The following is a 27277-nucleotide window of genomic DNA, read 5'->3' on the forward strand; positions in this document are numbered from 1 at the left end:
AAAAGGATTTTTAGGCTTCCTGCAGCACACATGACATTTATCTTTTAATATCTGTAAAGAAATTGTTTAGCGGCTAAAATCAAGTGGAAGCTACAGTACAGCTAAATCTAACCTATGAAAGCCAGAACAACGTGAACCAAGACATTTATCCAGGCATCTAAAAAAAGCTGACAAGGGACAGAACTGTGAGTAGGAGTATAACATGACTGTTTCTGGGCAACCCCGTGATCCAAATTGACATTTGTGTCATTTGGCTTGGCTCTGTGTTTTAAACTCTAAAAGTCTTGCTGAATAAATAAGGAAGAGAGTGGCCGTCATGCCTGATGAGGAGTTATTTCTGAAATTCAGCATGTCGCAAGGCACCCCGCTCTGTTTGGGCTTCAGGGCATTCTGGGAGATCTTTGTCTGAAATGCTCTGGCCACCACAGTTAGATGAAGCAAGCACTGTCCATCCACATAAAAATAATCTCTCAGAAACAACAAGCCTTATTATACAAAAAGACTGACCTCATATAAAAAATACATTTGATGGTTTTGCATACCGTACATTTAGCTTCTACTTCCTGTTTTTGAGTTTTTACTGAGCATTTCCTTATTAAATTACACTAATGGAGGCCGTTTTAAAGGGAAGACACATGTACAGTGTATCTTTATAATGCAGTTAGATGTTTGACTTGGGTCATCAAGTCTGGTCCACTTAGCAGCTTATAGGAACAGACCATCTGACCAACATCTGGCCAATCACAATTTTTGTTTTTATCTGCCATTTACTGTATGGTTGGGAACACAAGTTCTTTGTTGCACTTACATTTTTTTAAGTTGAATCAATTTGAAAAAATTAATTATAAAATTTTAACTTTCTTAAAGGGATAGTTCACTTAAAAATGAAAACTCCGTCATCATTTCCTCATTCTCATGTTGTTCTAAACCTGTATGAATTTCTTTTTTTCTGATGAACACAAAAGAAGATACCCTCAGAAATGATGGCAAACACACAGCAGTAAGCGACCATAGACTTCCATAGTAGGAATAATATGATGTAATTTAATAGGTACCGTCAACTGTGTGCTTACCATCATTTATCAAAATATTTTCTTCATCATTTATCACAATACTTCCAAAATATAAATATTTTTTTCTACTATGGAAGTCAATGGTTACTATCTGCTGTGTGTTTACCATCATTTCTCAAAATATCTTCTTTTGTGTTCATCAGAAAAAAGAAATTCATACAGGTTTAGAACAACATGAGGATGAGTAAATGATGACAGAATTTTCATTTTAAAGTGAACTATCCCATTAAATAGTGAGTATAGTGAGTTGTGTAAGTTGAAATAACCGTATGGCTTGAAAATATGCTCATTTTGCAGCCCACCTACAGTAAAACATTTGATTCTTACCGTTTTCGAAACCATTCAGCAGATCTCCGGGTCTGGCACTACGACTATTAGCTTAGCTCAGCACAATCCATTGAATCTGGATTGCATTAGCATCGCGCTCAAAAATAACCAAAGAGTTTCGATATTTTTCCTATTTAAAACTTGACTCTTCTGTAGTTAAATCGTGTACTAAGACCAACGGAAATTAAAATTAGCTATTTTCTAGGCAGATATGGTTAGGAACTATACTCTCATTCTGGTGTAATAATCAAGGACTTTGCTGCCGTAACATGGCTGCAGGAGGCGCAATGATATTACGTACACTGTTAGACTTAACTGTAATTTCTACAGTTACTTACCTCAAAATGAACAGTAAAATGCCATCATTTTCTTTTCCCGTTCAATACTGTAATATGCATTGCATTGTGGGTATTAACATTTAATTTACAGTGATTTACTGTAGGTATTAAATTTGTAAAACAACAGCAGTAGTGCTACTGTAGTTAAATAAAACAGTGTTATAAAAGCATATAAAATGGAGAAATAAAATATATCTATGAAATGAAATACATTTTATTTGTTATGCTTTTAGCAGTGAAGCAAATCTCAAAATGTGAATTGTTTTTCAGCAGTGTAAATAATTTATTGAGAATTGTAGATAGAAACAAGAAAGGGATTATGGATAACTGCTTGACCGTCAGATTTGAATTTGACCTGAAGATTTCAAAACACTAGTGACACCAAGATTTCGCTCCTCAGATAGTTGGGAGAGTGAAAGAAGAGGCTACTTGGGGAGTGTAACGAGTAACTTTTAATAAGTGACTCTATGGCACTGTGGTGTTACGGACTTTCGACACAGTCGACCTGGGTTCGATTCCCCTTCAAGGCACTACATTTCTTTAAACTTACAGTAAGGGTATTATACTGTAAAATGGAACTGCAGTAAAGGCATCATACTGTTAAAAACATGTACAGTTATGGTACTGTAATAACAGTGTAGGGCCCGAAAATAGTCCCCTGCTATTGAAAGATACTAAGGGGACTATTTTTGGCTGGACAGAAAACAAAGAAAAAGTGGATTTTAAGATTAAAATGTCCGCCTATGGAAAATGTAAATAGTATTGATTACTGCACATACTGTAATGAAAATGTGCATTCATATCATCAACCTGGTACATTTTCAAGGCAATACGTTTTTCCAGGAGACTGATAATAACCTGCAATGTTATTGAGAAATCTGATTGGATCTTGTGAAAGCACTTTCCAGTTTTGTGTGCAATGTGCATCATTTGGTCAGTGAATAGTGTACGGGGCTGTCTGGGGACATTATCCAGCAGTGTGTGCAAAATTGTACCAACCATTCTATATTAGTGCATGGCAGTTTGGCATCGCAATCATTGTCAGCGTTTCGCGGCAGTAGCACATGCGTATGTGTGCAGAGAAATCTAACTCTGCCCTTTCCACCTTTAAGAATGAGAGGAGGATGAGGGCATCTGAAAAACCAGAAGAGCCAAAAGGCTAAGCTATGAAGGACAAGAGAGAAGAGAAACGGAGTAAGAGAGGGAGGAGAGAAGGGAGGGCAGTGTCATCTCTCTGCCCGCTGGCCTTCCCAGCTGTTCTTTCATTCCCCTTCACATTTCATCTGCCTTCGCCCCAGCACCCTTTCCACCACAGACCCCTCGCTCTGCTTCTTAGTGTCTATCTCTCTTCCCCACCTTCTCCTTTCATTTTTTCTCTGTGACTCAGTGAAACAGGTCAAGTGTTACTGAATCCCCCCTCAAGCTCAACCCGCTTAATACAAGAGCACATAAAAACTGAAACGCAAACACGCAGCGCAGGGAAACTGAACACACACAACATTAAACCTTACAATCAGCCATTAGGTTTTTTTATTTGATTTGTGCTTCACGCACACAAATGTAGGCTGTTAAATTGACTCAGCAGGGAAACTGACTGGCGTGAGTATGCTACTGTGTGGTGATGTGGATCATATCTAGCCATTTGCCTTATACAGTGGCTTGGGTGTAAGAGCATTGAAGGGTGACGAGATCTTTTCAAGTGTTTGTGTTTTGGTATACCTTAGATACATAGAGTGGTCTGCGGCGTGGAAACATTATTTAATGGTGTAGAAATGATTGTGCAGTGGAAACAAAGTGTAAATAAATGTTAGGAGAGACTGTTTAAAGTAAACATGCTGCAGTTAAGACTTGCAGTTTGTGTTCTCCAAAGATTGCTTGGAGGATCGATACATGTTTATAAACTGATAACGCAATTTAAATACCAAAATATGATAATGAATATAATGGTTGGGAACAATGTTATTATCGTGTCACAATAATTAATGAAAGTAAATGAATGAACAAGTGCAAAACATTCATAAACACAGAGACAGATAAGCCAATAATTGTGATCCTGTCTGTGAAATCCAGCCTAAAGTCTCATAATGTAATAATGAGATTAGGAGCATCAAAGTTTGATTTCATTATTTGAAATGACCATGACCATGAAGTCAATATTACATACAGTACTGTGCAAAAGTCCTAGGCCACCATTACCAGCTTTGTTGTTTTAGCAAAGTTTGAATGTCCATCTATATTTATTTTTCATTCTTTTTATTAAGATACAAACAGAAAATACAGGAAATATGTACACAAAATTAAAAACAAAACAATTTTAGGACTAAAAGTCTTCTTCAGGCATCAGTCAGTATTTAATGTGACCTCTCTTGGCACAAAACACATCTTGAGTTTTTTTTTGAGGAGACTGAAATCCTGAAGTCATTCGATTAGAATTAGAAATTAGGATTTAATTTTATTTAGTTTTAAGAGATCCTGCAGCTGCCTGCTATTGCTCTAGTGGAAGGGGAGTTTACCCTAAATACTTGACATTTCAGCTTATACTTTTATATTGTTTTTAATACTATATACACATTTCCTGTATTTTCTGGTTGTATTCTAATAAAGAGATTAAAAAATAATTATATTTGATCACCTTACCATTGCAAAAAAACAACAAATATGGTAACATGGTGGCCTAAGATTTTTGTACTGTATATCAATGTTATATCTGATGCAAAACCCTCTAAGTGCGTCTGACACGTTTCAGACTCTTAATGGATTCTGCCAACAAAGCTGTATTTCTGAATGCACTGATGGCTGGATTAAGTGGATTTGAAGCACAAAAATTCTACATTAAATTTAAGGTGTAACTTTGGACAATTTAAAGTGCAACTTTGTGCAAATTCATGTTACTCAGCAAGCCAAGTTGCCATGACGATTCAGGTCCGTGTTGGTATTGGATCAGATTGTACTCCCCGACTTCTACAATATTAGATCCGGCCATTTTCACCCATATCGGACTAATATCGATACTGAATATCGGACCGGCCCACCCCTAATTTTTATTATCTGAAAAACCTTTTAAGAAACAGAAAGGTCCTTCAGATATTAAAGGTGCTTTAAGTAAGCAATAAGGTACGAGAAGCTGTGCTGTATCGTGAATAAGTAACGGCTGAAGGGCGTTGTTAGGCACGACGGGAAGCCTCGAGTACCTTATTGCTTTTATAAAACGTTTACTACACAATATTAAAGTAAAAAAAATATTGTGCAACTTTCATGAAGTTAAATCAATAAAAGCATTCCTTCCGCTAGAAAAAATAGTCCCTGACTGCGAACAACAACATGAAAGCTCAAATAAAAACAACAAACTGTTCTCAAACTTTGTCTCATTATATGTTTATGTGTTGCTAAAGGTGTTGCTAAGGGCGCAGTGATATTAAATAGAACTGTTGGGTGAAGCGGTCATAGCAGTGTTTTATCGTGAATAAAGCACACCTATTGACCAATCAGAATCAAGGATTGGAACTAACCATTTTATAAAAACCATTTTGATAGAAAAAGTTCTTCTATGGCATCTTGAAGCATCTTTATTTTTAAGAGTGTCAAGAACATTCAAGTAATATCATTCTCTAGGTGGAGTTTTGCGTCTTTTGCATCTGAGCTCCTCATTTTCACAGAATGTTCTTTACATGATTTTTCATGATTTTATTTACATTTACATCTAGTCATCTAGCAGACGCTTTGTCAAAAGGGACTTCCAAATGAGGTAAACAATAGAAGCAATTATAGCAACACAAGAACAGAAATACATAAGAGTGCACTGGAAATGCATCAAGTCTCATCAAGTCAAACACAGTATGGGTTAGTTCGTTTTTTTTGTATAGATAGAGATCAAGAAAAAAGGAAAAGAGAAAGATAGTAAGTCTTATATTAAGAAGATAATGGCATAAGAAATGGTTTTTTAGCCGATTCTTAAAGACAGCTACAGAGTAAGCAGATCGTGTCGCGACCGGCAGATCCTTCCACAGTTGTGGAACAGCTCCTGAGAAGAAACGCGCTACTGTTTTTTCCCCTTTTTGAGATGGCATGACAAGCCGTCACTCGTGACAGAGCGCAGGGATGGAGAGGGTACGTAAGGCTGTATAAGCAAGCAAAGGTAAGGCGGTGCTGACCCAGTGGTGGTTATAAAGGCCTGGAGCAGAGCTTTAATTTTTAATCATAAAATATAACTAATAATTTATATATTGTCAGTTACTATAAGTCGTTCATTTGGTCTTTATCTACACGATCCTTAGAGATAAGTAATAGCAAAAATTACTTTTAATTAAAATGCTGCATTGGGTCATGAAATACATGCAAGTAATGAATAGTTTACCCCCAAAAATTCTGTAATTGCTTCCTCATTTTAATGGGATCTCTAACTTCAACGATTTTAGGTTTACTGGAACATAAAAAGGGAATTTTTTTATTTATCTCTTTGCTGTCAGAACTACCATATGCCCCGAAGACCTAAAACACAAGTCATATGGTCTATTTTTCTCTAAAAATGCTTGGTTATTTTCAACTCATTGTTGCTTCAAATATAAAAAAAGTGTGTTCATTTATGGCTGTGTCTGCCGCTTTTTGTTGAAAAGAACCCAGAGTGTAGTGAAAAAAGTTGGCAAAAATGCTTATCTTTATGTTCCTTCGATTAAAATAATAGAACCTCTGGTACTTCATAAGGACGCAGAAATATTAACAGGATATAAATATTTGGTTATATATACTAAACTAAAAGTATCTCTTTAAACATAAAGATTAAGGGGCGGTTTTCCAGACAGGGCTTATCCTAGTCCTAGACTAAAATGCATGTTTGAGCTGCATTAATTTAAAAACACCTTGTCGTGTTTAATCTTAACATATTTTGTTTACATTGTTTTGTCTTAAAGAGCCAGTATGATGCAAATTTTAAGCGTCCTATCACAGTTATAAGTCCCGGACAACAGGTTTAAATGCTTGCAAGGTCAAAACAATGCCACATAATAGTGCAACATGTATTGACCTAGTGCTAACATGATTTACTAAGAAGACATTATCGACATAAATACACATTATTCATCATTAATCCACGCAATAAAAACGACGACAGAAACTTACATTTTTACACTCATTTAAGCATTTAGGTAAGCTAACCGGGCCATAGCAAAACCCCAAGTGCAACATGCGTTAGCCGCTTGCTAACGTGACTTCCTGACAGTTTATTAAGAGTTTAAACACCGACATCATTCATCATTAGTCCAAGTTATAAAAATGATGACAGACATCAACATTTTACACTCATTTAAGCAAGTGTAAGGCCACAGTTCAACTGCAACATGTGTTGCTAGCACAGCTTACTGATAAGACATTACAGTAAACTAGACATCGGGAGAAAGTAAACACAATGTAATAATCATACTTACAGGTTGTGGTTAGGAGACGCATGTTGTTCCAAATAAAGTGGGTACTGAACCATCTTTCATTGCCAAAAACACAGCATGATATGATGTTTACACACTAACTGAAGTGTGGGCAGATCAGAGTTTTTGTCTCCCGGGCAAGGCTGTAGGCGAAGATTATTATGCAAAGTGTTCATATTACATGGATAAAGTCAGGCAGGAGATTCAATCCATATGAAGACTCGTTTCAGCGATTCAGAGTCGACTCCCTACTTTAGAAGCCAATAACTTTATTAATCGTGCACTTTTTGGTTCAACTACTTTGCACATTGTTTACATTGATGGACAGCTACATGACAAACTGCAATAAAGGTCATTTCGATTTTGGATCTGTGTAGCTCTTTAAGATGCAACCTGTAGTTTAAAAAAAAAGATATGTTTGTAAGACCTACTTAAATGCCCTAATAAATGCCTGGATTAACCTAAACCCTGTCCGGGAAACACCCCTAAGAGTTCAACGAACAAAGAAGTTTAAGTCTAATCTATGCATAGGCATGCTATGCTATAGCACCACTTATGGTTCTGTATAGGTGCTATATAGCACTTAAAATGGTTCTCATATGGTTACAAGCCAGTAAACCACTTTTGGTGCTATTTAGCACCATTTCCCCCACTAGAATGTACTAACCCTCATTGGTGTCATATGTTTGCATGCTGAACTGGGCAGTGCAGTGTTAAGCCGACGCAGTGGGCTCTTGTAATGTGATATTGAGAGGTGGTGTTGTATGGTTGGACTTGTTGTTTAGTGTAGAGCTGAATGCTGTGCCATGGTTGGCTGAGTGTTTGAATCAGTCAGGCAGAAGTGAGCAGCACTGAAGCTGCAGAAATGACCAGGATGAGGAAAGAGCTCTGCTTCACTAGCCTGTCAGATGAATTATCTCAGATCATCCCACACTCATTCATCCACATCACTTCATCATAATATACCAACTCTTCAACAGACAGAGGGTGGAGCTGGAGCTGGACAGTGATATTGGGGGAAAACAAACTGCGAATCTTGCCTGTGGATGTTTACTGTATAGGGAAGGGCTATAGTTGTCACACAGCTAAATGTCAATAACTATAAGGTTTGCAATCAAAAATCCAGCTACACGAATGCTTTCTCAAACAGCTACTGCAAAAACCTATATGTCAGAATAAGATTTGTGAATTCTTTTGTTCCAAATATCACCCCCTGCGTCTCAAGACATTTCTTTAGAGGGAAAAGTTCACCTTTTACAGTTTTATGATGCGTTTTAGAAATAAGCTGTTTAATAAAAGCCTTTTCATTAAAAGCCTCTGTTAAGCTGTTTAATGGTACGTTTTACTGTGATGCCATTGGGGCTTATCGCTAGAAAAGGTCATTCTGTATTTAGCATACAGTTTCATTTTCAGGCAATACACGTAATAATGTTCAAATGATTTTTTTGCAGCCAAAACATTAAGGCAAAATAAAACTACCCATATGAAAATCTTACTAATAAAGGTATCAACTAACCCATGTCCCCCTCCAAGCCATTATAAGTGTGTGCTACTGTAAATAGCGCGTGAAAGAGATGCTCTGTGTCTCAATATGTGTCTGTGTGTGCCTATTCAAAATATACTGAAGACCAACAGCCATCCTCCTTTCATCTCACACTCTCTCTCCTAAGGGACGGCCTGAATGACTGAGACGTCTGTGCTACGAAAGCCGCTAAAAGCTTGACAGACAAAACAGCAAGAGAGAGAATAAAGATGATTTTGTTCCATTTTTCATTTTGTTAAAACGCTTTATTCTTTTTATCAATGCCAAGTCAGAGGTGGGAATATATAAGATGAAATTTCTCACGTCTGAACTGAAAGTGTTAGTGAGTCAAACATAAACAAAATGATGAAAAAGGTCAACAAGATTTGTCAGTTATGGTACAAACAATAAAAAGATGAATCCAATATGCTTACGTGTTCGCTAAACACAGCAGACAAAAGCAAAAACAAGCCAACGTTACATAGTACATCATCATTTTTTACAGAATTGTAATCTTGGAAGACATTAAATGATGTTTCTCACTAAAGATGTAAAGCATTGTTTCAGTGGTAATTCTCAAGGTGTATTCAATGTTGTCTTTAAAGGAAAACACCACAGTTTTTCAACATTTTACTATGTTCTTACCCAACACAGAAAATCGTGTTATAGTCATGCAAAATTTGATCAATTTATTCGTGTCCATGGTACAAAATTCAGCTTTTTTACATGCCTTGAGCATAAATGTCATTTTCGTGACACTTGAATTTCTATAAATAATTTCTATAAATAAATAGTTTCTCATGTGCGTGGCATGACTTTCCTTTTCATGTCATTTTATGTAATGTTTAAATTTTTTTTCTTATTTTTAAATCACTGTCTCTTGGGTTGGGGTTAGAATTGGGTTTGGGTTAGGATGTACTTTTATGTATTGGTTTCTACATGTTTTTCTTCTGCTTTTTAAACTATTCTCACTTGGAGTTGGGGTTAGAGTTGGGGTTAGGATGTCTAAAAAAAGTAACAGAAAGTGATTCTAACCCCAAGCGACAATGGTAAGAAAATAAGAATAAACATGAGAAAATAATACATAAAATGACACGAAAAAGAAAGTCATGCAACACAAACGAAAGACATTCGTGCCCAAGGCACTCAAAAAAATCTGAATTTCGTGCCATGGACACAAATAAATTGATTAAATTTTGCGTGACTATAACACGTGAGATCATGAGTGTCACGAAAAAGACATTGGTGCTCAAGGCACGAAAAAGTCAGAATTTCATGCCATGGACACAAATAAATAGGGCTGTCACGGTTATGAAATTTGGCTGACGTTTAATTGTCTAATAAATTGTGCTGATTATGACGATTAATTGCCTGTTTTATTGCTTTGACATTTAATTCCCATACATTTTTTTGTTTGTTTATGAAATAATTTTCACAAATTGTTGTAATTATTTAAATTAAATCTTTTGCAAGGTTTACCTGGCAGTAAAATATTAATACACATAATACATATTTAAAAGTAATCTGATGTCTCATTTATACAGGCGCTGCAGGTCCCCCTTGTGTTTTTTAGAGAGATGTGCAATCATTGCGGTGATCTGAAATCATTGCAATGATGTCAAACATATAAATTGATCAAATTTTGCGTGACTATAACACGAATTTTCGTAAGATCCGTCTGTTCTTACCTCAACTTAGACAAATTAATACATACCTATCTTTTTTCAATGCGTGCACCTAATGTTCAGCGCGTCGTGAATGTGTTAGCATTTAGCCTAGCTCCATTAATTCCTTAGGATCCAAACAGGGATGAATTCAGAAGCCACCAACAGTAGTTACTCGTGTAACTACTCATGTAACAGTCTTTAAATAGGGAAAACATGGAAGTGTTTGGTGGCTTCTAAATTCATCCCTGTTCCGATCCCAAGGAATGAATGGGGCCAGTCCAAACGCTAACACATTCCCAATGCGCTGTACAAAGATTAAGTGTATGCATTGAAAAAAGATAGGTATGTATTATTAATGTAATAATAAGTTGAGGTAAGAATATAGTAAAATATTAAAAAACGGTAGTGTTTTTCTTTAAGGCACCACCACCAGAAGCCGCCTCCTTCCTGCTGTCTCCTCAGGTCTGTCCTTCTCCTGTCCTACACTCATTCTGCTGTGTGGCACAAGGCCAGTAGCACCTCTGGGATATCTGTTATATACTGTATCAGTCATTGTGACCACCTTTACCCTGTGACAACTGCATCACTAGGACTACTGCTGATAGATACGCACGTCAGAAGAATATTTTTTAAGAGATATATTGCATACTTGAGTACACTATTAAGAAACGTTTTTGTTAAATTGTAAAGTCGGTAATCATGGCAGAAGCTAATATTATTTACAATCAAGTCATATTAGTTTAAGTGTAAATTTGAACGTTGACTGTACAACTTGTTTTATGTTCATTTTGAGTACAGTACTTAACCAGTTTGAGGTGACAGGCATGTGCACCAATACTTAGTTTCCATAATAAAATATATAAAGCACACCTAATGTGCAAAATTTCCATCGTGTTGCACTTGTGGTAAAAAGCTTCTTTTCTCAATAAATGAGTGAGTTCCCTTTTCTTCGACCGAAATCATTCGAATGCACATCACATCCTCATTAAGACTTCATAGTGTGCGAGTGGGAACTTCCCAAGAGGATTTGAAGGCAGCACACCTGACAGAAAGACAAAACAACAGAGCCATGCAAAGACAAAAGCTACAAAAGAGAGAATATAATGATTTCAGAATACACTGGTGGTACTGTAGCTACCTATCAGATAAAGTCTACAGTATATCATCATGCAAACAGATTGATTATGTGTCCTGTCCCTCCTTAACAAACACGGCTTTATCAAACAATCATTTCACTTAAATGCCAGACTGTCTAAAGGTCACTGGATCTTCTCTCTTTATTAACAACCCCATCGTAAGAGTAGCAAACCAACCATAAAATGCTCTCTGATACGAACTGATCAATAATCGACACAATTGATCAGTCAGATAGAGCACCAGTTGAATCCCCACTGGGTCTAATGTATCTCTTCATCTGTTATCCATGTGTATTTCGAAGCCTCCAGGTGCCCACGGGAGACAGGGAATACCAGACGATCCTCACAGCCTGACAGCTCAGGGCAATGCGGGTCAATCCAATCTCCCACTGGGTGCGTACACAAGCACGTCCGATTCATGGAAACGCTACAAATGACAAAAGTGTCACATGGCTTCAGGGCCAAATCACACCACTGAATCCATCCCCTTTTATCTTTCCAAATCCATGCTTCCCTTTAACGGAGTAAAAATAGAGTCTTTGGATCAGACTCGTCATTTGCTATTGGGAATATAATGGTGAATGGAGTTCTTTATGCATGTGCCACTTTTAAAAGAATGGGAATGTCTTGCAAGTGCATGTTCTCATACAATAACTTTAAGCCAGTAACTATCCAATATGATCAACTATACCATATTATATCTATCCCAAACCCACATACGTGGAACCCTGTGTGGTGGAACTGAAATTGCAGGGGGTTTTTCATTAAATATGCTAACAAATATAAAAATACTTTCAGATCTATAAATGGTCCCTGGGTGGGAAGTCCTTTCTGATTGGAGTTTGGAGTATGTTCGCCCTGTATAAGCATGCACTCCAGTTTCCTCCCATAGTCCAAAGCCATGTAGGTTAGATGAACTATGTCCAATAAATGTACGTATCCCGCAATAGTTAGTTTGTCTAGAACAAAGCACTCACATAACTCATAGGGGTAATATACTTATGCCGCAATAGGTAGCCTGTTTGAAACCGAGCGGAGTTTAAACCACAATATTGTATGACACTTGCATTACATGTGAACGGCCCCTACGCTAATAGAATTCTGTTTTTCTCTCCCTGGCTCGTCCTCGACCCCGAAGACAATAAGACAAACTGACCCAGTTCCTGCTGCTGTGAAGGTCATCACACCACTGATCTGCTGGCTGTCCTTCAACGTGATGCCCAGCCGATACGCGACCAATGACCACCGGCTGAACCAGTTTAATCTGTTTACCTATCCCTACCCTGTTTATATATATAAATATATATTAATCTCTCCCAAGGGTTTTTGTCCTTCAAGGAGTTTTCACACAGGGTTTTTCTCCTAGGGTTTTTTTCATCCCCGGGAGAGTCACAACTTTGGCTTAACTTAGCACTTTACTGTATACATTACATTATTACTACGCTCGCTTGTAGGGTTTATTCTTAGCCGCTGTATTCCACTTCTTATATTATCTATTGATTATTCAGTGTTTTCACCTTCTTCTACTCATGTAAAGCTGCTTTGAAACAATTAACAATTGTGAAAAGTGCTATTTAAATCAAATTGAATTGAACTGAATTGAACTAGACAACAGTATCGCTTTACTGGACTAAAGACCGGTGATACAAAGGTTCAAGAGTGGCAACCTTAAAAGAACTTTACCACCCTAGCAACTAGTCCTGAAACTGACCATGAAAAATGTTGTGGTTTAAACAGATGATTTTAAATGTATGCACAATTTGCTGTTTTGATGCATACAGAAGCTCCAGAACAATAAGTGACAAAAATCTGGTGACAAAGAGGGAGTGTTTGGCACGGAGCACTGCCTCGCTCACAGCTGTCTCTCTCTCTCTCATCCAAATGTTCTCTAATTCAGTAAAATCACATGTTGAAATGCAACCAATCACATCAGTGTTACTGATATACATCTACAGACAAACCGATAAAGTTTTTCTGTAATTGTTATTGAAGTGAGGATCAAATTTGCTACATTATAGAGCCAAACCAACTCTTATTAAGAAAAGGGTTTACCCCTTACAAATTCTGAAATTATACAACTGTGAGCGCCACCACTTTTTTACATTTATGCATTTCGGTAGTCACTTTTATCCAAAGCCACTTACAGTGCATTCAAAGTATATATTTTATCAGTATAAACGTTCCCTTGGAATCAAATCCATGAACTTTGAAGCTAATGCAATGCTCTACCAGTTGAGCAATAGGAACAGGTATAGCTCGTTCGTTCTGAATTCTGAACCCATCCGCCAAATTGCATACAAATTTAAAAACCCACATCTGCGTTAGGCCATGATTGTCTCAAGACAAGTGGAACGCACCATTATACACTAACATAAGGTTATTATCATGATGCATTCGACAAGTGTCGTGAGGAGAGAGAGAGAGAGAAATAGAGGAAACAGGCAGCTGGTGTTCACGCCAGGTTGCAACTCAGAGCAATTAGAGCAGGCAGATGGCTAAATGACCAAGAAAAAAAAATTCCAACTCCAAACGACAGTGACAAGTGTGCCAGCAGCACAGAGATTCTGACCCCATCAACACAGAGAGAGAGAGGAGAAACAAGGACTGAATCTAGGACACCGTTACTTCTGGAGGAGAAGTCTGTTGTTGTATTGAAGACAAACTATTTTATTAGAGTCAACTGCTAATGCACTTATAAGGGTTAGTTCACCCAAACATGAAAATTCTGGCATTGTGTGCTCACGTTCATGTTGTTCTAAACTTGTATGAGTTTCTTAATTCTTAAAAGCACAAACGAAGATATTTTGATAATTGATGGGAATTACACAGTTGATGGTACACTCTAAAAAAAATTGTGCTAAATAGCACCAAAAGCTCGTAATCATAGGGCAACCATTTCTAGTGCTATATAGCACCTGTAAAGCACCTATGAAGAACCATCCGGGGGGTGATATAGCACCACTATAGCACCAGATAGGGTTCAATATGGTTCTACACAGGTACTACATAGGTGCTATATAGCACTTAAAATGGTTCCCCTATGATTACAAGCCAGTGAACTACTTTTAGTGCTATTTAGCACTGTTTGTTTTTCAAGTGTACCCACTGACTTCCAAAGTAGGAAAAACAAAGCAAAAAGTAAAGCAAGTTTTTGTAGTTTTCACTTGAACTACAAGACCGCGACCCGATGGTTGGAAACTTCTTTAGTGCGGTTTGGCCGATAGAGGGCTACAAAGCGAATGTGAAAGTGCCGTTCACCCTGTTTTGAGTGAATGAACTGAAACTTTTTGGAAACGTTATTTTAAGGTAAAAAAAAACTCTTAAGTGTTGCTTTATCAAAGTTATGAATAAATAAGTTATGTTTAGGAAGGTGTGATATGTTCTATACCTGTTAGCACAAGTCATTGTTACATTTAACCTCCTAAGACCTAGATGTCCACATACGTTGACATAATTTTTTTGTTGTTTACTTAATTCTGTGTAACTTGAACCTGTTGTACACAAACGTGGACAATTACACCGCTTCATGCTCAAAGAAAAATATTTGGTTATTATATTTATTGGTTCTTCCAAACCCCAAAACAGCTGGTAAAAATCTGAAAAAGGACAAACCAAAGCTCGGGTCTTAGGAGGTTAATCTTACATCTGTTATAAATGATAAAGAAGTGAGGTCTGGCGATTATAGTAGTTTTACTGTAGTTTTGTTCAGAAAAAAATATAATATTTTTGAAATATTAAATTTCATTTTGTAATGTGCATGTTCAAGAAAAAAGAATAAAGAAACATGATTGAGATGTTAAATCATTTGTGCATCACCGCTTAATTATTCAATTAATAAGATAACATTTTGACCCCTTTATAAATTTCTGTAGGTTCTTTATATTATGAATTCTGCACTGTGAAAAAAAGCCTCTTCGTATATATTTTTTTAAACTAAATCAACTTTTTAAAGATTTCAGACAGCTACTATTGTTTCCACCTTTTTATGTAAACCTTGTGCATGCAAAAGGCTCAACATCTCTACATAACACAAACTGTGACATTACAGTCGAAATGTAGTTCCCCAACATTAAATTACATATTTAATTTTACAATGTTGTTAAAATGCTAAAAAACAAAGTTGTTACTGCTTAATTAGCACTGATAGCTCATGCTATATGCTAACGTTTAGGCGGAAGTTCTACAATTGAAGTTACAGTTATGTTTTGCTGGTCCATACTGAAAAGAAAAAAAAACTTACACATCCACTTCCAATCTCCGAACAATTGATTATTCATCAAAATCTGTATCTTCATTTGATACAGGCTCAAACAAAAGGTCTGTTTAGACCAGGGGTGCCCATACTTTTTTCTACCAAGGGCCAAAAATCAAACTGAGGGCCGTGGGCCGAAAGTAAATGTTGCTGTGTTATATTAAAATTAAAGTTGCAATGATTCTCCTAATTTATCATTTTCTAATATTTAAAATAGTAATAAGCAAACATTACAATGTTTATGCATAATTAATGCAGTTTTATTTTCAAGGGTAATCATTTTTTTCCAATTATTTTTAAATGTCCTTTTTTCTGTGTGCCACTGCCTTGACCTCTCAATTAGTAGTACCCATTCGTTGAGTTTCATGACACATGCTATACACCTTCAAGTATGCATGTAGATTAGAAAAAATATTCACTTTAATTTCTTGCATTTAATTTCAATTTTAATTTTTTTTAAATGTACAAATTAAAAAAAAATTACATTTAAGAAAATGTTTAATTAGAAATATGAACATCTGGGTCAATGACGTTTATCCTTATCTCACGTGGCATGATGGGCCAAATAAAAGGTCAATACAAGCCGACTTTGGCCCACAGGCCCTAGTTTGGGCACCTCTGGTTTACACACACAGAGCTACTTGAACTAAACTGCTCTGAGAAACAGCCAATCAAAGCAGAGCTCAACATTATTATTCATGCCATTTCATTCTAAGGGCAAATCCGTGGGTTGTAAACGTAAATTGATAATTTTTGCACTTAATAAAGCCACATACCCTCTATGTAGATATCAGAAAACAATTAAACATATTTCAATGCATTCTTTGGCACCTTTTAAAATGTAAGTGCAACAAGGAATTTTTATGATGACACTAACTCTTTCGGTTTCACTACACCTCTTTTGCAACTCTCGCACATGTGATCCTGATTCCTGGTTACATTTTAACCTGTTGAGTTCATGTAAACAAACATGTTTTGAGAGTAAAGCTTCATAACCTTGAGGGGGAGAAACTCCAACACCAACTCCTACACAGAGCTTTAAATAATGCATATGATTATTTTAGGCACATTTTCTTCTAAATGTTTCTAGTTCCTGAATGTGATTACAGCTACACCTTCTAAAATATGCATAAAACAAACATACTATAAATTGCAATGTGCAAAAATAGCCAGGCATGTGCTTTGTCATTTATACCTGCATATTTTGCTTTACAAAGGGCAAAGAAGTCAGAAACTGAGCTTTATGTGCACGTGTGTGCTCTCTTGCATAGCCCATTTAGCTTCATCTCAGTCCCTAGTGTTATCTTTGACAGGTGACTTATCACGACACACACACATACAGCTAACGGTGCGTTCACTAGCCATTCACAACCCAGACTGAAAAGCATTAGGGATTTGATTGAGCCCCAGAGCATTCGGCACACACCAAGATCACTGTCTGATATCTTTAAGACTTTAATAAGCAAACGAAATAAAAAACAATTTTACAAAGACTGAGACTTTAAATCATTTTCAGACAGCCAAAACAAAACTCAGGTGATAAAGCGTTTAGTATAGATGTGTTTCTGTGTCCATGAGAGAGAGAGAGTTTGAGAGCACCGTTTAACTGTACAGCACAAACACATTACAGGCACCAATAAAGCACTCAGAATAAAACAATTTAAGCACAGATCATTAAACAAAACATAAGAGAAAATAATAAACAACAGCAAATCATTTCATAAAAAACTCAATTAAAACTGTATTTCCTTCATGATCACAGCAGGGTGACATCACTGTTTATCGTTTGTTGATATATTTATAATATATACACAGGGGAAAGGGTTTGTGACAGGTATACTTAAGGCTTTAAAATGTGTGCACGTGTACAAAGTCCGCAGAACACCTAAATCAGAAAACGCAAGAGTTTCATAAATTCTCGCTTTTCATAAATTTCTTCCTTAATATTCTCAAGGCGTTCATTCCTTCATTACCGAATTCCTGGTGGAGATGGTGAACTGGAAGGTCAGCACATTCTCTCCTTAATGAGAAGCTTAAACGTTCTGCTCCTCGGAGCACGAGTGACATCACTTCCTCTACTCTCACATCTGCATCAAAGGACGGATGGCAGTCTGACCTTTCAATCAGGATGTAAACTAGGATGCATCGAAAGCCCGGCCTATTCAGTGCCAGTCAAGCTGTCGGTTCAGAGCCGCCAGCCTGTCACCCATTGAGACCAACTCCTCTAATGGTATCGATCTGAACGTGGGTCTATTAGGGTCACTGAATCAACCCGGGAAAACAACACTACAGTACCCAGTGTGCCCTCTCATGGTCGGAAACACAGAGTAGCACTTAAAGACTCAAGGGCAGCTACTGTAGATTGACAAATGATTTAGAGAGGGAGTGTGTGTGTGCGCGCGCGTGATGTCCAGTCTAAATCACAGCGTGTGTACGACATCCCGAGAGAGTAACCGCTCTTGAGTCAGACACAACTTAACATGCTGACTCATCTACACACACACGCGAACAAAAGCATAAGGAAAAACTACACCTGACCCGACACAGTGACTTTTTAGATCAGTGATACTCATGGGTGAAAGTAGCACAGTTTACACTAGATTACGGATACAGTGATATGTGCTCGAAGCGGATACGACGCGGCCCTTATTTAAATTCATAGAGCTGTGCTTCACGTGCAACGTTCTCCACACCCCGTCTTTGTATTTACAACATATAGATATAGACATTTTTCGTTTTTAAGAAAAATAAAATGTGTACATACAGTACTATACAATCACCTCACATCGAACGGCACGCACAACCTTTCGTTTCATTCAAACGCTTCTTCATTTTATTTTTCCCTACACTGGCAGTCTCTCCCAACGAAGAGGAACAACACCTAAACGGGGAAATAACCGAGTAAGGGACGCGTAACTGCTGTGTTACAGGAGAGGTATATATTTAGCTGTGTAGCCATGGTAACCATCGTGGACTTATAGTTGTAAATATAGATGCACATATGTGGATTCACCATAACATTGTAAGTTTAGTTTAGTTAATATAACACATTATATTTAGTTTGACATTTATACACACTTTACTGTGGTGAACAATGTGACCCTGACTTCCTTGTTTTATTCTTGCTACATGTTTTTAATGATTCATCGTTGCAGGCTTCATCTAATGCATAAGAGTATTGTACATGTGCAGGAATAACCTTTGACCCCCGAACGTAGCTTTGAACGTTTTTACTGGCAAAATGGATTGTGGGTGAAAACGATCACATTATTTATTAACTTTGATGTGATTTGATTAGCCCCGAAACCAAACGATTCGCTGGTGAGTCATGTCCTGTGATTCAGATATTGAGTGCTGTATAATGAGCGGCTGAGAACTGAACCGAACACTTTATCCCAAGACGGATGAGCGTGGGAGGGCGATTTACAAGAAACAAGGTCGCAGAGGTGCGCTAGTCAAATCAGGATGATTGATTTAGTAAGTGTAACAGGGCAAAAAATGATACACTTTATCTCTTTTAAAATCTAAACATATATACATGGACACGCTTCATAGGATGAGAGAGAGAGAGAAAGAAAAATAAAGGGAAAGGCAGAGAGAGAGTGTGCTTTAACTCACGCTAAGTGAATCAGGTTTTAGGTTATTATGAAACATGATGTATCGAAAATAAAAACAACTTAAAACTACTATTACATGACCAACAGCACAGTGCATTTACATACAACTTCGTCTGTGTGCATGTCATATATATATATATTACGCAGTGTCAACATCTGAAGTTTCGTACGTGTCACCTGGAAGCCTGACAGTTTTTTTTATATAGTCTCTATTTCCTTTACCGGATCCTTCATTGTTATAATCTGTGCTATATCCTGCGTATTAATTCATCCATTCATTAAATCAGTCCATCCATGGTATTTGATGTCATCATTTGTTTTTACAATAAAATGAATGTTCATTAAGAGGAAGAAATGCAATCCTGCTGGAGGAGCTCCACTGTTTATTCTCGATCTTTCAGAACCTCTCTTACACATACACAGCAGTCCGAGATATCACAGATCCGTCCTTCTGGGACTCCATATCGTCATCCAGGTCGTCATCATGTTGGCGGAGCTGCAGGATGGGTCCGCCTCCACCGAAATGGTCATATCTTTCATCCTCTTCTTCTAGTTCGTCGAATTTCTTTCTTTCAGCCTCGTCCATTTCACTACTAAGCAGAATATCCTCTGCTGTATGAGTATGGGTGGTCTCGAGCAGAGCCATGCCTCCAGGATGGATGCCCTGATTGGTTTTCTCACTAAGCCCCACATCTCCTCTGTAAATGGGCGTGTTGTTGTTGCCGTTGTTCCCGGTGCCGTTTTTTCCCGATTTAGAAGAGCCGAAGAGGCGCGTAATGGAGTCGTAGGGGGCGCCGGCAGGCTTGCCGGTGCCGCGGTAGCCTTGCTGTTGTTGACGTTTATGGTTTACCAGGAAGAAGATGAGACCGCCTATCAGTAAGAGGACCAGTATACAAGCGAAGATCACGCCTGCGATCACACCCGCATTCGAGATGGGAGGTGCTTGCTCTGGAGACAAGAAGAGGAGAAAATAGAGAAAAGAAAATAGGAGAAAAGAATTAATAAGAGGAAATAATTCACCCTAAATTTTGTTTGTCATCATTTATTCAACCCCATGAAGTTCCAACCCTGAATTATTGTCGTTCTCCACTGAATACAAGAGGGGAGGTTGAGATATGAATGGATGGAGTTTTTTTGATGCCAGACAGCAAAAAGACACCACACACTTAAAGGGACACTTCACTTTTTGGAAAATAGGCTCATTTTCCAGCTCCCCCAGAGCTAAACAAGTGATTTTTACTGTTCTGGAATCCATTCAAGCCGATCTCCGGGTTTGGTGGTACCACTTTTAACATAGCTTAGCAATGATATTATCCATTGCCCGAAAATAATCCCCTGCTATTGAAAGAAACCAAAGAGACTATTTTTTGGCACTGCGTAATATCATGCTTTACGGGAGCAAAGTACTTGATTATTACGCCAGAATAAAAGTATCGTGCTAGCCATATCTGCTTAGAAAAATCACAACTTTTAATTTTCTGTTGGTCTTAGTACACGATGTAACTACAGAAGAGACAAGTTTTAAATATGAAAAATATCCAAAATACTCTTTGGTTATTTTTGAGCATGATGCTAATGGTCTAATCAGATTCAATGGATTATGCTAAAAGTGGTACCACCAGACCCAGAGATCAGCTGAATGGATTCCAAAACTGCAAAAACTAAATGTTTCACTCCAGGGGAGCTGGAAAATGAGCCCACTTTCAAAAAAAGTGGAGTGTCTCTTTAATTGTTCATAGGGGCGGTTTTCTGGACAAGGGTTATCCTAGTCCCAGAATAAAATGCCTGTTTGAGCTATCTTAATTTAAAAACATCTTGTACTGACATCTCTTAACATACCTAGGTGCCATTATTTTGTCATATCAGTAAAGTTGCATATCAGTAAAGTTTATTTTTAAGGCATGTTTGTAATAACTACTAGAATGTCCTAAAATAACTAGGACCTAGTCCTGGATTAATCTAAAACCTTTCTGGGAATCTACCCCATGAAGTAAAAGTAAATTTTACAGTAAATTTACAGTAAAATTACAACTACTCAAAAATATTAAAGCTTTAAAAGCCTTGACACCAAAGTCACATGCATCCCTTTTATGATGCTTTTGGCATTATAAACTACCATTCACTCCTCATATATATTACTAACATTTGTTTGCATTTTACTTTAATATAAAATCATGCAATAATAAAATAATACAGGTTTGAAACAACACAATGATGACCAAATTTTCATTTCTGGGTGAACTACTCTGTAAAGAGACAGAAGGAAATGTTCAGTTCCTCACATATCTATGGCAGTGACTGTGTTTACTGTAAGTGCAAACACAGCGTGTGTATACTAAGCCGTGATGTAGGAGGGTGACATTTATGTTTAATTCCCTTAGGGGACTGCTTTCCATAAGGCCAGTTTGCTAAGTTCACACTTGCACAAAAAACATGCAACAGACAAAGGAATATTGTGGAGTTATGGATGGATGGCTGGCCGGCTGATGGATGGATGGATGGATAGACAGACAGATGAGAGGAGGCTTCAAATGACAGGGTTAGACAGCAGACAGACGTATCGGCCTTGAAGCTACAAAATGTGTGTGTGATGAAATGAGTATGAAGACGTGACCAGCGCTGCTGAAAGAGAGCAGCGAATGTAATATAACACATATGCAAAACACAACCAAATGCCGCCTCTCCCTCAAAACAACCCCAACATTACGTGTTCTAATCAAAGTCTTTCAATATTCATGGAGCGCCATCTAAATATTTCCTGTAGGTCTCGCGCAGATAAACTCAGGATAGGATCATGTCTCAGTGCCTCACTCGCCGTGTTCAGATTAGCCACCCACTGTGATGCTCTTCTCCTACACACTCACACCTCCACAACCCACTCGCTCAGTTCTTCTGATCTTTCCGAGTAAACGTCTGCACCAGTCTTCTGAATTATACATGAAAGTGTGTGACCATATATCGAACACGCGCACCACTTTCAGATATGCATGATTTGATTACTGTAAAATTTCAGGCGCGCCAATTGATAAACGATGTTGTGCATTTAATGCGTAATTCTCCACCGAGGCTATAACAGTTAAGAGCTAGATTTTCACATTTCCTGAATTAAATTTAAGGACTCGCTGTGCAATGTTTCATTTTGGGCGGTCTGGCAAACATTTCCATTTGTTTTTTTTAGAAGACTTAGCACATGAATCAAATGAACTAAGTGCATCTGCATTTTTTTTTAAAGCGTAAAAGCCTCGGTTCATTGACGGAGACCGGAACAAATCTTCAAAATCCTTCATTTTTGCAGATTTGGAATAAAATGAGAATGACTACATAATGACAGCTATTTCTTTTGTAGGCAAACTATTTGTTTTACAAATATACGTACAGTATTAGCACTCTGACAGAGTCTAAGTGAATGACTAAGTGTAGAATTAAAGAAAGAATCCCTTAAAACAATTTACATGCCAAGGAAAGGCAAATAATCTCACTTGATGTCTCACATCCTCTCATTTCTTTGTTTTTCTATCACACTGTTAAAAATAAATGAGGAAAGAGAGAGAGAAAGCGCACGAGAGAGGGGTGGGGGTTGAATCTGGGTTAGCCTGGCTTGCCCGAGAGCAACATGTGCTGAGGAGTGATTTGGATCCACGGCTTGGTTTTCGGGCTCTGGCTGAGGTTTCTCCCCACAAGCAGCGGTGGAGTTAAGAAATAAAAACCATGCTTGCTCACACTTCCAGGAGAAACACAGAGATAAGATCTGTGCAGGCCAGCCGTAGTCACCATGGAGATGGTTGCTGGGGGGCAAAGACAGTCATGTGACCGAGAAGGTAGGGACCATTTCGCGCCTGCACTTAAATGCAGCCAACTTCACCACTAACTCGCACTTCACACGACACTCCGCGAAACATCTCTACCTGCAGCCACTCGCACTTAAACACCTGCGCTACACACGGCAAATGACAACTAAACATTCGCCAAATGTATTTTCAGCATTTGGCTGCGCCAGCGCCGGTTATAGAGACGGCTTTGCATTATGGTGGAGATTCCACTTCTTGGAGGATAAGAGGCAAGCAGCTGAAATGGCAGGGAGTGACTTATCCTTATAGAGGGCTTTTGGGGGGATGGACAAAGCACAAAATTTGCACATAACTACCCACCAAAAACAAATCACGATCGGACCTTTTGAGTTTCACAGTACAAAAAAATCATTTACGGCTCTTGAATTTTCCAATTCATTCTTCTCTGGAAGTTTGAATTCTGATTGAAAGGCACAAGAGTGATTGGCTGCTGAATGAAGGATGAAAGTGGAGCGAACGGAAGAGGATGCACGTGTGATGGGTTAGACAAGGGAAAGCCGCAGGTTCCAGAGGGGGGTTAAATAGCACCAGCGTTCATCCGCTCCACCCTCTTCACTTGCCTATCTCTCTTCCTGCTAGTATTCACTCCATTAGAATATTGGATGGACAGAAAGCCAAAAGGAGGAAGAAGCCAAGATGTTGTCACCCGAGTGTTTGGTACATAAGCGAATATTTGAGCGGCCTTCGAGCAACACATCTACAAGGACATAAAAATGCTTGCAAGAGCAAAAGAGAGTTATAGTGGTGAGAGAAAAGCACAGTCTCTCCCTGTTACCTAAAAGCTATTACTTATACACTTGAGTTCAGTCCCTGCAGAGTCAACCATGTGTATATTTTACTATAACAGCCTGTCACAGGACATTAGAATGGGCCGGAAAAATCCAGGAGAGAAACACATCCCATGACAGCGATCAGACTGCACCCGCTCTGGTCTGGACACGAAGCCCTGGGACACGCATGAGGATTATATTCGGCATCTGAAAGTTATTTAGGGTCTGAATATTTTTTAAATTCAACACTGCAAATCTCATCAACAAAATTACTGACAGAAACCTTCATTGACAGAGGGGTTTGATTTCGTCGCCGATAAAGTTGAGACGGAAAAAGCGTATCATTGCGATAATGAAGTGATTTTAAATTCACTCGCTCTGGTGATGAAAATATGACAAGAAAAATGAGCGATGCAAGATCATATCAATGCATTAGCACAATGTTGGGGAAGAAAAATGTGAGCCAATCACAATAAGCTGCAAGTGTAATATTACAGCTTTACATTTGCACAGTTAAGTGACTGCAAAGGGGAATTAAAGTAATGCGCTAGTCATACAGAAATTATGACTAACTAAAGATTGCTAAAATGAACAATACTCAACACCACCCAAATGCAGCTGCATAAAACCTAACGCCTCCCAAACGTAGTCACATCTGCAAGTTTGTACAGCTATCTTTGTTATGACACTGTTAAAGGACAAGTTCGATATTTTACACTTAAAGCCCTGTTTTCAGATTGTTTATGATGAAATAGAATGGTTTTGACTGAAATTTGGACATATGATGCTGGCCCGTTGCTCTATAAAATGCTCTACAGTTTCTGTTCTTGGAAGAAGTAAAAATTAAAGAAGAAAAAAGATAGTGTGTGTGCAAATGCTGTCTATTTCCTTTGTATAGTGTCCTGGCTCAATATTTTCAAGCGCATGCGCTGTTGTACGCGGACTGTACGCACACTGTCCGCACGGTCCCAAATTTTGGGCAGCACTCGGATGGAGCGCGCAGAAGGTCGTGGACCTTCCTGATGAATATGACGTCATGCAAACGCCGTGCATACGCGGACGTCCCTAGTATACCTTTCGGCTTTAGATGTAATGCAATCCAGGGAACTTCACTAACCTTTTCCACTGGTGGCACTTGCGCTACCAACTTTTTCAGTTACTGGCGCAAAATATGATTTGGTCGCACATATTTTTTTCAAGTTATATTAAGGCGCTCTGGATAATAATGAACAATAATGAAACTGTATTGCATACAGATATGCTTTTTATTTTACTTGCCATCTTTTAAACCACATGCCGCCTTGTTTTCTTAAATGTTGCAGTGTTTCCCACAGATCTGAAATTTACTTGGTGGTGGTAGCCGGTGAAAAGGGCAATTATTACCCACTGACAAATAATGGTCTACTATACATGTGACGTAGAACTAATAATGTGTGACACAACACAATACTTTGATTCATTGAAAATTTATATTAATTTCATATTATATTTCATCAATCTAACCACCCCAAACTTTCTTTGCCATTAACAAAGCTGACACTGTTTGTCAAAGCACCACGAAAACACTTACTGTTTTTGCACTGATATATGAAGCAATTAGACCCATTTTATCAAACTCAATATAATACAATACTATGTATAGTAGTATATTAATAGACAGTGCAGGTCTATAGATTATAAATGTGACTGATGTTATGACTGATGTTATAATGGTAATAATTTCTATTAGATAGGCACTTTTACTGCTTCTGCTCTATCTTTCTATTTCTCTCTTGCCGATTTAAAAAGCTTAATCCACTCATTATTTCAGATTTAAAAGTCTACTTACTGTCCCGGTGACAGACTTTACATTGCTTTGCTCGTTCAGTGCAATTGGCTTGACATTAGCACTGCTTTTTGCTACAATCTCTGTCCAAAGTTAATATGGATATGGTTTTAGAAAAGATATGGTTTATTAATAATAAGATCATTAAAAAAAAATGTGATAAAGAAAATGCAGCGCGTGGTCGTAACAAGAACCATCGCCATAGAAACCGAAGGCACGCTAAAACTGCACTCGAGCTTTAGCGCGGTAGCGCTCATGGCCGTTTTCCGATCGACTCGGGTTATAAACACAATATTAATCAGACTAGGGACCCAAAGTAATTAAACTAGGACCTAACCGGACCCGACAGACCATTTAAAATATAAGTGAAGAAAGACCTCTGCTCAAGTTCAGAAACATGGAAGACACTGCGCTCGCGTCGCACCTAATTCATTGAGAAACAGCTGAGCACGCAAACGCACACTGATAGGGAGAGAGACACGACGTGCTTTCACGCAAAATGAAGCCAACGTGTTGATGGCTCAGAGCACGTTATAAAACGTATTCTTAAAATCCACATTTCTGTTTTAATAAATGCTCATAGTAAATCATAGCATATTGTCTAAAACATTAGGTAGCACATTTGCGACCCATTAAACATTAGGGTCGCAACGGCAGTTCAAAAGGTCGCATATGCGACCATTTTGGTCGCAGTGTAGCTCCCTGCAATCCCTACCTCCTAACCCCAACCATCACACCTAACCCTATCCCTTAAGGCCCGGGTATACTTTTTTTCCGCGTCCGCGTCCGGCTCGCGCGCGCACGCGTCCGCGCAGCTTTCCGAGTATAGTCCCCGCGGCTACACGCGGATGGCCGCGTTCGACACTATACGCAATACAAATGATTTCTTATTCAAATTATTAGTCTAACAGGCTGGCAGGGCAGCACTGATTTGGAGACGTTTACAGTACATTAAAACATTAGGATAGGTGAAGAAAAGTAACTGATCCACCATTGCAAACACAGTTTAGAACAAACAACAAGACAACAAAGTCAGGAATCAAACAAACATGCTCCACAGCTTTCTGTTCTGGGAAGAAGTAAAAGTTAAAGAAGAAAAACGATAGTGTGTGTGCAAATGCTGTCTATTTCCTTTGTATAATTGTTTATAGTGGAGTGTCCTGTCTAAATATTTTCACGCGCATGCGCTGTCGTACGCGGACTGTACGCGCACTGTCCGCGCGGTCTCAAATTTTGGGCTGCACGCGGACGGTCCGCGCGGCCGGCCGCGGACCCTCTTGATGACGAAAATGACGTCATGCGGACGGCGCGCATACGCGGACGTCCCTAGTATACTTTCGGCTTTAACCTAAATTCTATTTTTAACCCTCAAAGAGCACTTTAAAGGGGTGCCAAAAAGTGAGGACTGGCTAAAATGTCCTCATTTTACCCTCTTTGTCCTCACTTCGATGGTCTTACAAAAACTGGTCCTCATAAAGAAAGCAG

General features: G+C 38.3%; 1 protein-coding gene across 2 annotated transcripts in view; it reads right to left on the minus strand.

Moving 5' to 3' along the window:
* LOC129447900 (nectin-2) overlaps positions 1 to 27277 on the minus strand; it is a 77286-nt gene that overhangs the window by 19285 nt on the left and 30724 nt on the right. Inside the window, exon 7 of one of the 2 annotated variants that reach the window (XM_073872052.1) lies at positions 17175 to 20297. The exons of the other annotated variant lie outside the window; for it this stretch is intronic. Within the exon in view, the coding sequence (XP_073728153.1) occupies positions 19759 to 20297 (539 nt within the window). The 3' untranslated portion in view covers positions 17175 to 19758. Of the gene's footprint in view, positions 1 to 17174; positions 20298 to 27277 lie in introns of those variants that run through there. 2 annotated transcript variants of the gene reach the window in all.

This window comes from Misgurnus anguillicaudatus, chromosome 10 (assembly GCF_027580225.2).
Source record: "Misgurnus anguillicaudatus chromosome 10, ASM2758022v2, whole genome shotgun sequence".
Lineage (NCBI taxonomy): Eukaryota > Metazoa > Chordata > Actinopteri > Cypriniformes > Cobitidae > Misgurnus > Misgurnus anguillicaudatus.